General features: G+C 44.0%; 1 protein-coding gene across 3 annotated transcripts in view; it reads left to right on the top strand.

Moving 5' to 3' along the window:
• Positions 1–16762, top strand: part of LOC309854802 (S-adenosyl-L-methionine-dependent tRNA 4-demethylwyosine synthase TYW1-like) — a 204168-nt gene that overhangs the window by 142978 nt on the left and 44428 nt on the right. Inside the window, exon 14 of one of the 3 annotated variants that reach the window (XM_082714316.1) lies at positions 13116–13497. The exons of the other annotated variants lie outside the window; for them this stretch is intronic. Within the exon in view, the coding sequence (XP_082570442.1) occupies positions 13116–13220 (105 nt within the window). The 3' untranslated portion in view covers positions 13221–13497. Of the gene's footprint in view, positions 1–13115; positions 13498–16762 lie in introns of those variants that run through there. 3 annotated transcript variants of the gene reach the window in all.

Genomic DNA, 16762 nt, shown 5'->3' with positions numbered 1-16762 from the left:
GCATTGTTTCTTAAGATGTCACTTATTTGTTTGAGATGGGGAGAGGCAGCAGACCCCCTGCCGACTCCCCACTGAGCAGAGCCCGATGCGGCGCTTGATTCTGGGACCTCAGGGCCATGACCGGAGCTGAGGGCAGACGCTCAACCTGCTGAGCCACCAGGTGCCCCGCGGTATGATGGTTCTTGGTGTGTTTGGGGTGTTTCTCGTGGCCGGTTTGTTTTAAGGTTTTACTCCTGTCCCAGTTAGTTGACTGTGTGTGGTCAGTTTCGGGGGCACAGTTCAGTGATTCGGCACGTGCGCACACACCCGGGGTCATCAGGACAAGTGCCCTCCTCTGTGCCCGTCACCTGCTCCACTCACCCCCTCCGGTAACCATCAGTTTGTGCTCTTCAGTTAAGTCTGTTTCTTAAATTCCACATAAAGCTGAAATCATATGTTTAATTCCACATAAAGCTGAAATCAAATAACATAGGATTTATGACACATGACAAGAACTTAACAGAAATACGTTCTGACTTACTTCACTTAGCCTAATTCTCTTTCTCCCTCCGGGTCCTTGTAAGTGGCAAGATTTCATTCCCCCCCTTTTTAAAGATTTTATTTATTTAGGGCCACCTGGGTGGCTCAGTGGGTTAAGCGTCTGCCTTCAGCTCCGGTCACGATGCCGGGGTCCTGGGATGGAGCCCCACCTCGGGCTCTGTGCTCAGCAGGGCGTCTGCTTCCCCCCTGCCTGCTGCTCCCCTGCTTGTGTCCTCTCTCAGACAAATAAATAAATAAAATCTCTGAAAAAGAAATGCTTCCTCGAGCGCCAGGCATCATATTGGCCTTCCTGAGCTGGCAGTGTGAGGACGGATACAAGAAGGAGCACATCTTCTTCTTGAGATGAGTCGTGGAAGTCTTACATTTACATCTTGTTGTAAAACGTGGTCCCTTAGCACGTCCTGCTGAGGGAGGTTGGGAAGTGCCATCTTTGAGGGGAGCGTACTGTTGTCCTTAAATAGTGGAGGCATTCTGCTTGGCAAGGAGGAAGCAGAGAATGGGGTTACGGGTGACTAGCAGTCGGCGTCACTGAAGTGTGAAGTTCAGATGTTAGACGGGTGACAGCAAAGTAAACTTCTTAAGAAGAAAATATTTAAGATTAAAGAAATCAACTGATTTGGAGGAAAAGTCCCCAAATATTTGCATATGGAAGATTATGAATGCCCATTACCAAAGTATTCTCCGTGGTTTGGTAGAGGCGGAAGGCAGATCGCCTAATGTTTGTAGGAAGAACAGAGAGCAAATGTATCTTGGGAGGAGAAGGGAGACAAAACTCTGGGATTTCTTTGGGACGGGACGTGTTATTTGTTGCTTGGTTTGCAGTGGAGCAGGCCTGAGCATGAACACGGAGGTAGAGGGCAAGATGCAGACAGACGTGACCTTACGCGTCTCAAATAGAGGTGTGTTTTATTAGTAATTTCTAGACCAGTGGTTTCGTCGGTATCTTAGGATTATTGTGCATTATTGTGACGTATGTGTTAAGACAAGTGATATTCTTTATCCTCATTCAGCACAGTGTATTTCGTAAGATTCTTTTTTTTTTTTAGTGATTGTCATAGACATCCCATGGGAACTAAGGTCACTTAATGATGCTTATTTGAGGGGTAAAATTATTTGTCCTAGGGTGCATAAATCATGGGTTTTCAGGTACCCGGACATATGAAACAATGACCGTCACTTTCAGTTTGTTTTTACTGGTGTTTATTTTGAATTTCAGATAATATTAAGGGAACATGTGCTTGTTAGTCAGAGGTGGTCTGGGGTTAGAAGTGGTCGTGATCCACTGCCGCGGACGGGTATCGCAGATGTCATCAGTCCTCCGTCACCGAGAGACCAGCAGGCTTTCTTCCTGCCACTTTGTGGATTTCATCTGCTTTAATTTCTTTCAAGTGGAATAATTCAAAGCCATTCATCTCAAAGCTCATTTAAAAATGCTTTAGCTTAGGTATTGCCATCTTGGATATGAGAGTTGAACCTTTTTATGAGCATCGTAGAGTTTGATTTATGAAAAGAGTTAGGAGGAAAGGGAAATTAAAAGAATGGTCAGAAGTTAATTTCTTTTGCTTATTGAAACTCGAGAGAGGGAAGTGCTTTCTCAAATTGACATTTGAAGACCTTTATTAGTGCGTTTGGGAAATGAAGATAGTGGAGACTGAGTTCGGTTTGACTTACCACAACAGGAAGCTAACCTGCTCCTCTGACGTGGCCCGTGAGCAGCCGGTACACGTGGCAGAAACTCACTCGCCACCTTCACAGGAGGAACAAAAATGATGCCATTGGTTTCTTCCTAGTCTGAGATATTGGACTGAAATAAATACCACTTACGTCCTGTCATTTGCACCTTCACGCCATCCAGCCACACAGTGGGGAGAAAGGTGTTTTGCCTGCAACAAGTTAGAAATGTTAAAAACCACATAAATAGAATTTGAGCAGCCCTTCAAGTTTATTAGCTTCATCTCCACCAGTTTCAAGAGTCTTTCTGACATAGCTTCTAGCTTTGGAGCCTGGGGTCCCATCTCAACATAGGGGGAGACACCGACGTGGCGCAGTGCCTTCACAAAACCTCTGCCGTCCATTTCCCTTTTCTCCTGTTCCTGGCTCGGGGTGGAAGGTTACCCTCGTTTGACTTGGTGTACTTTGAAAACATCCGGCAGACACTGAAGGCACTTAGGATGCCTCCGATGTAGGTGCGTTTGTGCACTTGCAGCCCGCCACAGCGCAGGGGCCTCTCTGTCTTTCCCAGGAGCAAAGCACTGATTATTTCGAGGTTCCTGCTCAGCAGTTTCTGGGGATGTCGGCATGTAGGGCTGAGGGCAGGCTGGAGGGGAGGAGTGCACGGACCACCTCCTGCCCGTCTTTTTTAGATGGTTCCGCTTCGTGCCGTCGCGTTTGGAATACATTGGGTTCTTTACTGAATGTATAAAGGTTATATCCTAAAAAGTCCATGTAGTAGGAAAAGTCATATTTGAAGACTTTAGCACTTAAAGCAAAATTCAGATTGAAGTTAGAAATTATAGTGAATCAGTGAAATCCCTTATAAATACTGTGTTCATAGAGAATATTAATAACATTTTATAAATCTTTAATTAGTAATGGGTACTGTTAAATTAATTTCTGCTTCTCTGTTCTCTGCTTGCAGTAGTATTTTCAGACTCCCCTACAGTACCCACATGATAACTGCAAATTTATTTTGTTCTATCTTCATGCATAGGAAATAATGCCTTTGCTTTTTTCTTCCTCTTTGACTTACGGCTAAATTGTTGACTTTCAGGTTTCATTCTGGTTTAAGAAACCCAGAGAATAAGTAGGGTGCTTGAAATTAAAAGTCTGGGGATAAATATTATTTAATGCATTTAGTTGGTCAGATTTTAAAATGTTCTCCTTAACAGAGTTAGCTGCTTCTGCTTAACTTTATCCCAGATCTCACCTGAATTTATCGAAACTACAATTTCCTGTTTCCTAATAGGTTCCAAAGTTTATTCTAAGGCCTGGGTTTGTTTTGTCCTTGTAACTCTCCTGACTATAATCCAAAAATCTCCACTGCTCTACCTTTTATTTTCTGTCCTTTTTTCTCTAACACTAGGTCTCTCTTTTGTGACCCCTCCCTTCTTAGTGGTTCATTCCCGTGTTCTCTCAGTTGAGGAGGGTGCAAGTCTGCAGGCAGTAGAATTTTACATGCGGAACTAGCGATCGAGGGGGGACCGCTGTGTCTAGAGGCAGCGTCTGACAGCAGTTATTTCCCGGCAGGCATAGGAGAGACTGGTATGGGGGTGGCGGTGCAGGTCTTGGCCCAACTGTGACTCGCCCCTGCTTTTGTCATGAAGTCTCACTAGGACACAGCTGGGCTGCTGGCTACGGACCGTCCATGGCTGCTCTCCTCTTACAGTGGCAGAGGAGAGTAGTTGCCACCGAGACCATTTGATTCCCAACGCCTAAAACGGGACGAGTTTGCGAGCCCTGGGTTGGACTCACCTCTGGGGTGGGGCTGGGGCCTTGCTGGCTGCCCCGGCCACCGCTGCTGCCCTCCGTCCTCCTGAACCCCGCTTTGTTCACCCGACCACCGTTCGCTTCCTGAAACTCTGGCCTCCCGTGGTGTCCTAGAACCTGTCACGCTTCTCCTTCTCCTGTTCCTTGCCACCGTCTCCCCCGTTAGGCCTCTCTTCAGACCCTGTCTTTGGGGTGTTCCGCAAGCTTCCGTCTCAGGCTCGCTTTGTGTCTCGTGATCTTGCCCGAGCACATCTGTCTGTGCTCCCCGCACCCCAGCCCCAGCGCCGCTCCCCCTCCCCCTCCCCAGCGCTGTTTCCTGTTTTCCCATCAAATGTGCCTCCAGACCCGCTCACCTGTTGCTCTCTGCGGGCTCCTGGGAATCCGGATGCCCGAAGCCTGCCCCGTCTGTGTTCTCAAGCCTCCGTTCCTCCTTGTCCCCCGTCTTCCTAGCAGCAGGGCTGTCCTGCAGTCCCTTTCCACCGGGAGGAAGTCAGTTTGACTCTTAACTCACACTTACCATGGTTGAGGTGAGCGTCTGCTGTTTCTTGGGCTTCCCCCAAACTCCCAAAGCAATACTTGCACAGTATACGTCCTTTTAGGCTTAGGGTTGTATATGCACATACGTACCAGTATTTTTTTAGGCATCATATTGTATGTACTGTTTTGTTTGTGTTTTTTGAGACAAAAAATTACTTTGTCAAATTTACTCTCATAAAGGACACAAAAGGATAAAACCCAAAACCTCCCTGTTCGAGCCCCACTCCCTTCATGCCTTAAATCTCGTTTCCCGGAGACATTTCTGTTGACTGTGGGGGCGTCTTTGGGTGCCCGCCCGGCTCAGTCGGTGGAGCCCGCAACGCTTGACCCCAGCCTTGTGAGTTTGAGCCCCACCTTGGGTGTGGAGCCTACTTACAGAAAGAGTATCTTCGTCCACATACGTAGCGCAAGTATGCTGTACTTGAATTTTAAAAATACAGATCGGATCTCGCTCTCCACAGTGCCTGTAGCTTGCCTTTTACATCAACACATTTTGTTCCTCGGTCTGAATACAGATAATTTTACCTCATTCTTTTATAGCTGTACCCATGGGGCTGTTATTTATTCGCTTGCTGATGGAAGGTTATTTCTGTTTGTTGCTAGAAGCACTTGAGTAGGTTTTTATTTTTTAATGAACTTGTACTTCGGAACAGTTTCAGAGCTGTCGAAAAGTTACAAAGACGACAGGGACAGCTCCCATGCACCCCTGTTACTGTTCCTCTGCTTTCAGCGTGCTGTGTTGATGGTACATTGTCATAATTCATGAACTAATACTGATGCACCAAATTCACATTTTATTCCAGTTTCCCTTTTCTGTCCCGGGTCCCGCATGGCACTTAGTAGTCTTGTCCCCATGGACTTCTCTTGGCTGGCCTGTCTTCAGACTTCCCTTGTTTTCGTTGCGTTGGAGGTTTTTAGGAGCACTGGTCAGGTATTCTGTAGAAGTCCCTTGATTGGAATGTGTCTGATGTTTTTGGGAAGAAGATGACAGAGCCAAAATCTGTGTAAATTAGGATTCTCTCTGGGGGTTCTGGGGTGGCTCGGTTGGTTGAGCATTCAGGTCTTGACGTCAGGGTCATGAGTTCCAGCCCCGTGTTGGGCTCCGTGCGGAGTCTATTTAATAAAAAAAAGGTTCTCTCTTTGAGCTGTGAAGTTCTGTGGTTTTGATCACCGCACATCGTCATGGACCCACCGGTGGAGTATCAGATAAAACAAGTTCACTCCCCGAGAGTTCCCCTGTGTGTCACGTCTTCAGAATTCTCCACCTCCCCTGAAGTCCCTGGTGATCACGGACTCTGTCGTCGCGTCTTCTGTGTGCTATATAATTGGCATCATATGGTCTGGAGCCCTCTCGTACTGGCTTTTTTCACTTATATTTATACATTTAAGATTCCTCCATGTCTTTTCATAGCTGTAACTCATTTCTTTTTATCATCAGTACTTCGTGATGTGGATAATTCCACAGATTATCTGACCCTCCTTTGCAGGACATCTGGGTTGCTTCCAGTTTTGGGTGGTTATGGATAAAGATGCTATAAACATTTGCGTGCAGGTTTCTGTTAGTTGAGTTAAGTATCTCGGCGCTCCGTTGCTGGTTGGTAAGTCTGTTCAGTGCTCTACTGAACTGCTCATGCTGTCCTCCAAAGGGCCGGTACCATTTTGCATTTCCCCAGCAATGGAGAGTTCCCGTAGCAGAGCGTTTCCATCAGCGTTTGGTCTTGTAAGTGGTTTGGTTTGGGAACTTCCAGTAGCCACGTAGTTATGTCTCATTGTTTTAATTTGTGGTTCTCCAATGGTAAATTGTGTTGAGCATCTTTCAGTACGCCTGTTTGCCATCTGTATGTCTTTTTTCTTGGGTTGTTTGTTCAAATCTTTTGCCCATTTCTTAGTTGTTTTTTTTTTTTATTGTTGAGTTTCAAGAGTTCCTTGTATATTTTGGATATGAAATATTTATCAGATATGTGCTTTGTGAATACTTTCTCTCAGTCCGGTTTGTCTCTCATTCCCTTAACAGCATCTTTCTCAGAACAGAAATTTTTAGTATTAATAAAGTCAAGCTTACTGAGTTTTTTACTGAGGTTATGCTTTTGGTATTGAATCTATAACCTCCTTACCAAACCTAAGGTCACGTTGATTTTCTCTTGTGTTTTCTTCCAGAAGTTTTATAGATTTTTAGGGTTTAAAAAATATATATATATTTACTTATTTGAGAGAGAGGGAGAGAGAGATTGAGCATAGGTAGGGGAAGTGGCAGCAGGAGAGGGAGAAGCAGGTTCTCCACCGAGCAGGGAGTCTGATGCGGGGCTCCATCCTAGGACCCTGGGATCATGACCTGAGCTGAAGGCAGATACTTAACAACGACTGAGCCAGCCAGGCGCCCCTACATTTAGGGCTGTGTGTGTGTCTGTGTGTGTGTGTGTGAGAGAGAGAGAGAGAGAGAGAGAAAGGTGTAAGGTTTTCATTCATTCATTCAATTGGTGGACGTCCAAATATCCTAGCACCATTTTGTTGAAAAGACGGTCTTTTCTCAGTTGAACTGCCTGTGTTCTTCCTTTGCTAGAGATCAGTTGACTGTTTGTCTGGGTCCATTTCTCAGCTGTTCTGATGACCTGTTTTCTTTCACCAATTTACACTGTCTTATCTACTGTAGCTTCGTAGTAAATCTTGAAAATGGATCGTGTGAGTTCTCCGACTTAGTTCTTCTTTGGAATTGTGTAGGTTGTTGTAAGTCTTTTACCGTCCTGTGCACTGCAGTCAGTTCGTCGGGGTTTGTGAAACAGCTTCCTGAGATTGTCGCTGAGATCATATCGACTCTGTAGATCAGGCTGGGAAGAAGTGACATCCTAATGGTATTGAGTCCTCCAGTTCATGAGCACAGACTGTGTCCCCTTTTATTTAGATTTTCTTTGATTTTAATCAGATGTTGATCTTGAATATAGTTTTGTTAGATTTACATATAAATATTTCATGTTTTTCATACTATTTAAAAAATTTTTTAAAATTTCAAATTGCCGTTGTTTGTTGCTGGTATGTGGGAAAGCGTGTGACTTGTCTGTTCGTCTTGTGATCCTGTTGTTCTCACTTAATAGTGCCAGGAGGGGTTTTGTGTCTTTTCTTTTCTTTTTTTTTTTGAGATTTTCTGCATAGACAGTCATATCATCTGCACATAAAAACAGTTTTATTTCTTCCTTGCCAATTTATACACCTTTTATTTCTTTTTCTTCTCTTATTGTTGAGTCTTGTTGGATAGGAATGGAAGGAGGGGGCATCCTGGCCGTATTCCCAGTCTTAGGGGGAAAGTGTCCTGTTTCTCACCATTCGGTATTGTATTAGCTGTGGCTTCTTTGTAGATAGATATTCTTTATTGTTATCGAGGAAATCCCCCTTTATTCCTAGTTTGCTGAGAATTCTATCATGAGTAAATGTTGGCTTTTGTCAGATACTTGACTGCATTCAGTGGTTTTCTGCATGACTTTGTCGGCACTACCCTGTTGATGTGTGATGTTGCATTTTTTGAATACCGAACCAGCCTTGGATACACGAAATAGATCCCAACTGCTCAGCATGTGTGTAATTATTTTTATACATTGTTAGATTCACTTTGCTAATGTTTTCTTTTTAAACCTATGCTCAGGAGAGATACTGACCTCAATTTTCCTTTTTTATAATCCTTTATCTGGTTCTAATTTTAGGGTAATACTGGCCTCAGGATTCTGAGAAGTGGTGCCTCTGCTTCTGTTCTCTAGAAGAGACTGTAGTAAATTGGTATCATTTCTGTCTTCAGTGTTCGGTAGAACCCAGCTGGGCTTGCCGCTTTCTGGAAGGTTATCAATTATTCATTCAATTTCTTTAATATATAAAGCCCTGATCAAATGTTTTCTTCCTGTGTGCATTTGATCTTCGGATTTTGTCCATTTTATCCATGTTATCAAATTTGTGGGCATAGTGTTATTTGACTATTCCTATATTATTATTTTATTGTCCATGGCATCAGTAGTGATGATCCTTCTTTATTTTTGATCTTAGTAAATTATGTTTTCTGTCATTTTTCTTGGTTAGCCTAAGTAGAGGCTTACCCATTTTAGTTTATTTTTTTTGTCCCTTCAGAGAACTGTCTTTTGGTTTTGTTGATTTTTTTCTCTATTGGTTTTCTTTTGCACTGTCATTGATTTCTGCTCTAATTTTTATTATTTCTTCTACTTGGCTTAGGCTTAAATTGCTCATCATTCTCTACTTAAGTGAAGGCCTGGATTATTGATTTTTTTCACTTAAGACCATGTCATGACCCTTTGTGTAAATATTCCATTACACTGAGTTTATTTGCTGCATAGTTGTTCATCAAGTGGGTTTGCTATTAGGCTTTAACCCACTGAGCCACCCAGGCGCCCCTGAACTTTTTTTTAACCAATGTCCATTGTGTTAATGTGTACTTAATTATTTGTGGTATTAAGACAATTTGCTATATTTTTTTGACCATTTGTATGTATTTTTTTGTGAAATCATGTTGTGGCTCTTAACCATTCTTTTGAGATGTTTGTGATTTTCATTAACTTGCAAATGCTTTTTATTAAGGACTGAAGATCTCTTTGTGTGTGTGTGCACATACACTCATACACACATGTATGTGTGCATATCTAGCTGTTAATTTTTTTCATTATCGTATGAAACAGGGTTCTTTTTCCCTGTGTTGGTCATTGATTGCAGCAGCATCCGTTGTTTGAGCAGTTCATTCCCTGCCCCATGCTTTGTGGTGGCTGCCTGCTGTAGTCATGTTTTCGTATATTCATGGATGTTTCTGAACTTTCTACTAGTTATACTGATTTTTCCTTCCTGTCCACTGCCGCGCGGTCACTGCGACTCTGTAGGACTCGGTGGGAACCTCTGAAGCCCTTCCTCCTTCATCAGTCTTTTCTTCAAAACTGTCTTGCTGGTTCTTAGCACCGTTATGACACGTTTTCATATGTGTGTGAGAGCCAGATTGTCCGTGTTCGTGCGCACAACCACGTACACACACACACAGCTTTGGGGTGTTGATTGGAATTGCACTGAATTTGTAGTCTAACTTGAGAAAGTTGCCGTCTTTATGGAGTTGTATCTTCCATTTATCGCTTGTTAAAGTTGCCTGCACTATCACTTTAATTTTCTTCTGCTGGGATTTATTTTCTAATTGTGGGCTATGTTGGCTCCCTGGGGAATGTCACATTTCCACACATCTTCTGAAATTGTTTGCAGGCTCTTCTTGAGTAGGAGTTATTTTTGCTCACGGGGTGCTCTGTCAGGCTGCTGGGTCCAGTCCCTGGTCACAAGGCTGTCCCAATATATTTTTTCCGCTAGCTTTGTCTGTGGACTTGGCGTTTTTCATTTCATCTGTTTTGCAGCGGGATGGCTCAAGAGATGAACTTGAAGTGTCCTTTTGGCCATATGTCCGTTATACCTACTATTTGGTAAATAATGTGAATTAGGTAAGTAAGGATTTTGGATGAAAGGCTTAATTTCTGGCGTTTTAGTGTCCGTGCGGCGGGTGCGGTCGCCCTTCTCGAGGCCCATCGTGCTCTCATTCCGGACGCACTTCCCTGTGAGTCAGACGTGAGCCAGAGTTCTGTGTACACAGGCACATCTTGTCACCGTGAAGCTTTCCAGGGAGGAAATTTTACAGGCTTACTTCACAGACTTAGTCACCTGATGAGTCACCCCCCACCCCAGCCACGTTTAGGCACCGGGAGGTTAGTTGGTGGGTCAGCACAATCTGAACATTTCTCAGCTGTGCAGTGTTTGCGTTTGGACAGTGAACTCCCCAGGAACGGAGCCTTCAGTGTGCAGCATAGGGGACTTAAATTCATGAGTTGTTACAAGCAGTGTTTCTGGAGAAACAGATCTGTAGGGTTTATTGAATTTAAGGATGTATGGTTTCTGGCTATTCCATAATCCTTCCAAGTTTCCTTCCAGTAGTTCTGCAGGATGTTTTGGCTCTGCTGAGAGCCTCCTCATCCGTCTGCTGTTCCCTCTGGATTCGGGTGTTTCTGTTTGGGGCTGCTGCAGGGTGGTAGATGGACCTCGCCTGTGGGAACATCGCCAGAGGCTGTACGTTTTTGTCAATATCCGCAGTCCTGCAGGTTGATGTTGTTGCTTCGGGGATCGGAGGCTGTGTGTTCTCCTGGGTGTAGGCAGTGACATGATCTACTTACCGAGTTTTATGACGTTGTTTATTCACTTGTATTTACTGTTCTGTAGGTGGGCTACGGCTCCCCTTCGCCTCGTGGCCTCGTGGCGGAGGCTTTAGACTAGATGTTCTCTGTCGTGGAAGGCAGAGAGTGGCCCTGTGATTTCTGCGCTCAGCCCTTTCTTCCTCTAGAAACCTTACCATTTATTCATTCTCTTTCATTGATTTGTGTTTGGTCTTTTTTCTTTACATTCTCGCTCCCTTATTTATCTTTTCTTAAAAATTACTATTCTCAGGGCACCTGGGTGGCTCTGTGAGTTAAAGCCTCTGCCTTCGGCTCAGGTCATGATCTCAGGGTCCTGGGATCGAGCCCCACATCAGGCTCTCTGCTCTGCGGGGAGCCTGCTTCCTCCTCTCTCTCTGCCTGCCTCTCTGCCTACTTGTGATCTCTGCCTGTCAGATAAATAAATAAAATCTTTAAAAAAAAAATTATGATTCTCCTTCCTTTCCCGTGCATTGCCATGTTGTGAAGTTCTGTGTCCGTGGTCTCGCCACAGGCCGTTTCCACCCAGTGAGGACTCCCCGCCCCTGTTAACACGCCGGCTGAGCCACGCCTTCCACTTTACCCCAAGCTCCAGAGAATGGAGAAACCTGCTCCATATTACTCGTAGGCTCTTCTGAAGCGTAAATATTGCTGCCTTTTTATAATTTTTTTTATCCTGTAATGTGAATTTTTTCCCACTCTCACGTATTTATTGGCACTTCTGAGCTTTCTCTTCTTGTGGCTTCTCAAGAGATGAGCCCCTTTGCCTGTATGTGTGTTTATGCGTTACAGTGCGTGGCTGCGTGTGCACGCGTAGCTCACATGCACGGCTGCCCCCTCCTCCTGCTCCTTCACACAGGCGGCAGCGTCCTGCTGGTTAGCCCTGTTGTCAGGAGGACGTCCAGTTCTTCCTTCCTTCTTGCGTTGTCGGTGACTTGCAGAGGCACGTGGGCCTTCAACTCTGGGCGCTCCGGCTCGCATCCCCGTGGAGAGCCCTGGTCTCCTGCGGCGCCGCTGAACTAAGGCAGATCTTTTTCTCTGTCCTTTACTACGCTTCTGGTCTTTGGCCGGGAGACTGTGGTTTAAGCCGTCTGCTATAATGGCCAGTCGAGATCAGGAATATCAAGAGACTGTTAAGCTGATTCAGTCTCATCTCAAGACTCAGAACTATTAAAAAGTGAGTGTGTGTGTGTGTGTGCGTGTGTGCGTGTGGTTATGTGTGTGTGTATGTGTTTTCTGATCCCACAACTTTCGTTATATTTCCTTCCAAACCTGTACAGTGTTGTTTTAGCCTTTTAAAAATCCAACACTATTACATAAAAATTTCCCTCATCCTTAACTTTCTTCTAAAACCAGTTACTCTCTTGGGACGCCTGGGTGGCTCAGTGGGTTAAACCGCTGCCTTCGGCTCAGGTCATGATCTCAGCGTCCTGGGATCGAGTCCCGCATCGGGCTCTCTGTTCGGCGGGGAGCCTGCTTCCCTCTCTCTCTCTCTGCCTGTCTCTCCGTCTACTTGTGATCTCTCTCTGTCAAATAAATAAATAAAATCTTAAAAAAAAAAAACAAACAAACCAGTTACTCTCCACAGGAACAAGTATGAAGACTCAAGTCCCTCTCCCATTTCCTGCCCCTTCCTGAAAATCATGCCTCCGTGGAGCGTCTCCTATTAGGAGTGTGTTTCTTTGCTATGTCGGGATTCGTAGCCACGGCTCTGAAACGTCGCCTTTTGGTGTTCAGTAGCTGTGTCTTAAATCACTGTGCTCTTTCTTGGGATTGAAGTTCTTAAGAGTTTATAAATAAAGCTGGAGTGAACATTCCTATTGATCAATATTTATCCACAATTTTTATCATTTCCGAAGGTGAAAATTTTAGAAGTGCAATTATTGGGTCAACAGATTGGAGTATTTTTCTGGTTCTTTAATCGTGTTGCTGTGTTAGTTTCCAAAATGTTTTTACTGGATTCTGCTTTTACCGTCCGTGAGCAAGTACACCTGTCCTGCTAAACAGTAGCATTGGATATTGCTATATTTTTTTTAAGATTTTATTTATTCATTTGAGAGAGAGAGAGAGCATGAGAAGGGAGAGGTCAGAGGGAGAAGCAGACGCCCTGTTGAGCAGGGAGCCCGATGGGGGACTCGATCCTGGGACTCCAGGATCATGACCTAAGCCGAAAGCAGTTGCTTAACCAACTGAGCCACCCAGGCGCCCTTGGATATTGCTATTTTAAAAAATCTTTGCCAATTTGATAACTCAAAATGGTACCTCATTACTGCTTCAATTTGCATTTCTTTGATTACTAGTAACTCAGTACCATATTTTAGGATACCGTTTTATCTTGTTTTGACACAGCTTCAACTTGAGTTCGCCTTGAATTGCAACTGTCAAGATAAATCGTGGAAATTAAGCGCCGTAGTCCTGGGATATAATAACCTTATCCAGAATGTGTATCACTGAAAGCTGCCTAATTAGAAACAACAGAATTCTGTCCAACTCACAGTTATGTGTTTTTTAACTTTTTATTATAGATTTTTAAAACACGTAAGAGAAAAGAGAATAATCGAATGAATTCCTGTGTGACTGTCATCTTCATTTGACAGCTGTCGGCACTTCATTTCTCGTTTCATCTGTCCCCGCTGTGTTTTTGGGGTGGAGGAGGCATTGGAATATTTCAAGTCAAATAAATACGTGACTTTATCCATGAACACTCGTGTATATAACATATAAGGGCTTTAAAAAAATGAGTGTCTTTTCCCCAGCATTTTGTGTTTATTTAATCTCTCATAGGATTTATTTAACTTTTATTTTATTTTCGTTTTTTTTTTTTAAGGCTTTTATTTATTTGTTTGTCAGAGGGAGAGCAGAAGCACGGAGACCTGCAGGCTTAGCAGGCAGAGCAGGCAGAGCAGGCAGAGCAGGCAGAGCAGGCGGAGGGAGAAGCAGGCTCCCTACCGAGCAAGGAGCCTGATGCAGGGCTCGATCCCAGGACCCCAAGATCATGACCTGAGCCGAAGGCAGACGTTTAACCAACTGAGCCACCCAGGCATCCTTCTCATAGGATTTATTAGTGGAGTATATCATACTTAGAGAAAAGTGCACAGAGCTTAAGGGGACAGCTTGGTGAATCATTACGAGAAGAACGCACCTCTGATTGCTGCAGCAGTGTTGAGAGCGCCGTCGGAGCCCCCTCTTGTCCCATTCATCTTTCCTCCTGGTCATTAGCCCTCTTCTGTCTAACAGTAATCACTGACTTCTAACACTGTCAGGCGGTTTTCCCTGTTTTTGAACTTTATAGAGATGGAATCACAATACAGAGCTGGCCCTTGAGCCGAGCTGCGGTTGGGGCGCTGACCCTGTGCAGCTGAATATCCACGTGTAACTTTACCCTCAAAACCTACTAAAGCCTGCTGTTGGCCAGAAGCCTGATCGAGAACACAGCCGATTGACACGTATTTTGGGAATGTATTACGTGTTGTGTTCTTAAAACAAAGTAAGCTAGAGGAAGGCAAACGTTAGGAAAGTCGTAAGAGAAAACACATTTACAGCACCACGCCGTAAACAGTTCACATGCCGGCGGCCCGGCACAGACCCACGTTGTTCGAGGATCTACTGTGTTTCACTTCACGTGTGTGTTAGACTTACCCATGGTGCTCTGGTCCGTTCATCTTCATTGTTCTGTTTGGTAATACGAACGTGCTACAGTTAATCTGGGTTACTGTTGAAGCATCGTCATGCTGTTCCAGTGTTTGGCCGCCGTGAATCATCTACTAGTGACACTCCTGTACCGGTGTTTCGGTGTGTGTATCTGCTCAGTGACGTCGGCTGTGCACCTGGGAGCACACTCGCCGGATCGTGGGGTGTGCGTGCATTCACCGTCTGTGAATAACGCCGAACAGTTACAACGTAACGCATGAATTCACACAGTCGTGTGTAGGGGCTGTTTTGCATCCTTGCCACCAACTGGTTTTGTCAGTCTTAGTGGCGGTTGTGAAGCTGTTTTCTTGTGGATTTTAATTGCATTTCTATTCATTGTTCATTTGATACCCTCTTTTGTAAAGGATACTTGCTTCAGAGTTAGTGTTCTCTGTCACTAAATCATAAAAACATTCTTACTCAAGGATATACAGGAACATTCATGGCTTTTGTCAGTATTTCTCTTGCATTTGTCTTTTTTCTTATTGGTTTTTAGAAGTTATTTAGATATGGTCGATATGAGGAAATGTCTTTTTTCACTCTTGGCTTGTCTCTTTTATCCTATCTTGATAAGGAAAAGTTGCAAAATTTAATGCGCTGCAGCTTCATGAGGCTTGCTTTTCTGTTGAGTTTGTCTCGAACTGTTTCAAGAAAGTTATGAGATTCTTGTTGTCTAAATATTCTGTTTCTCTTTCACATTTAAGTCCATTAAGGGGTTTAAGTGTCGGTGCTTCTAACCCCCTACATGAACATCCCTTGCACCAGCTCTGTTGATTTAAAATACTATCCTTTTCTACCTTGTTCTGTAGTGGCAATTTGGTAATAGATCAAATATCCATACTTGTGGCTCATTTCTGTTTTTTTGTTGAGTTATAATTGATGATTGACATGTGACATTTTGTACGTTTAGGGTGTGTTCATTTGATACACTTACATAATATGATACAGTAACCATGGCATTGTAAGCTCACACTTCCATCACGTCTGATAATTATCTTTTTCTTTATGGTGAGAACATTTAAGATTAGTCTCTTAGCAACTTTGAAGCGTATGCCGTAGAACGTTGTTGACTATTAATCACAGTGTTCGTTAGATCTCCAGAGCCTCACTCATCTTACAGCTGCGGGTTTGTACCCTTTGGCTGGTACCTCTCCAATTTCCCCACCCTACAGCCTCTAGTAACCACCGTTCTACTCTGTTTCCATGAGTCAGCTTTTGTAAATCCCACATGTAAGTGATACCGTACAGCGGACTGTTGAATATCCTAGGGTTCAGGGCACCATCTCCCTGTGCAGTGGGAAATCTGCATACTAACTTTTGATTCCCCCAATACATGTTTTGAATGTTCCATATATTCTACTATATTCTTACAATAAAGCAAGCTAGAGAAAAGAAAACATTACTAAGAACGTTAAGGAAGGGAAAATACATTTATAGTACTGTGTGTGTGTGTGTGTGTGTGTGTGTGTGTGTGTATATATATTTACTGAAAATCCAGATGTAAGTGGACCCACACAGTTCAAAACCATGTCATCCAAGGGTCGACAAATTGTATTTGTCATTCTCTGATTTACATCTCTTATCATGCCTTTGAGGTCTCTGTTTGTCCATTTACTCACAAACGGGAGTATTTTCTTTTTTCTCCTGGCTGAGTGATACTCCAGTGTGTGTGTGTGTGGACACCATGTGTTCGTAAACTGCTCCTCTGTTGATGGACGCTTTTGTTGTTTCCGTATATTGACTCTAGTGAATGTCCTGTTTCCTTTCCTCTGGATATGTACCAGAGATGGGGTTGCTGGGTCGTACGCCAGTTGTAGTTTGTATTTCCTGAGAATCCTTCATGCTGCTCTCCACAGTGACTCTACCAGTTCATGTTCCCGCTAGCGGTTCCCAGAACCCACAATCTAAACAGGGTCCCCTTTCCCATCTCAAGGACAGCTGTTCTGACACGTACGAGCAGATGTCTCAGTGTGGGTTTGACGTACATTTCTCTCATGTTGAGCATCTTTTCGTGTATCCATGGGCCATTTGGGCGTCTTTGGAAAAATATCTGTTCAGTTCCTCCGCCCATTCTAAAATCCGATTGTGTTTTTTGTTACTGAGTTGTAGGAGTTCTTTAGATATTAGCTCTTTATCAGAAAAGTGTTGGTAAAATACCTTCTCCCATTCGGCAGATTGTCTTTTCATTTTGTGGATGGTCTCCTTTGCTCTGCAAAGCTTTTTAGTTTGATGTAGGCCCATTCGTCCGTTTTAGCTTCTGCCGCTGGTACTTTTGTTGTCATATCCGAACAGTCATTGCTAAGATT

Source organism: Mustela nivalis (assembly GCF_964662115.1).
Source record: "Mustela nivalis genome assembly, chromosome: 19".
Lineage (NCBI taxonomy): Eukaryota > Metazoa > Chordata > Mammalia > Carnivora > Mustelidae > Mustela > Mustela nivalis.
The sequence above is the reverse complement of the archived record's forward strand: the minus strand, read 5'-3'. Positions and strand labels throughout refer to the sequence as shown.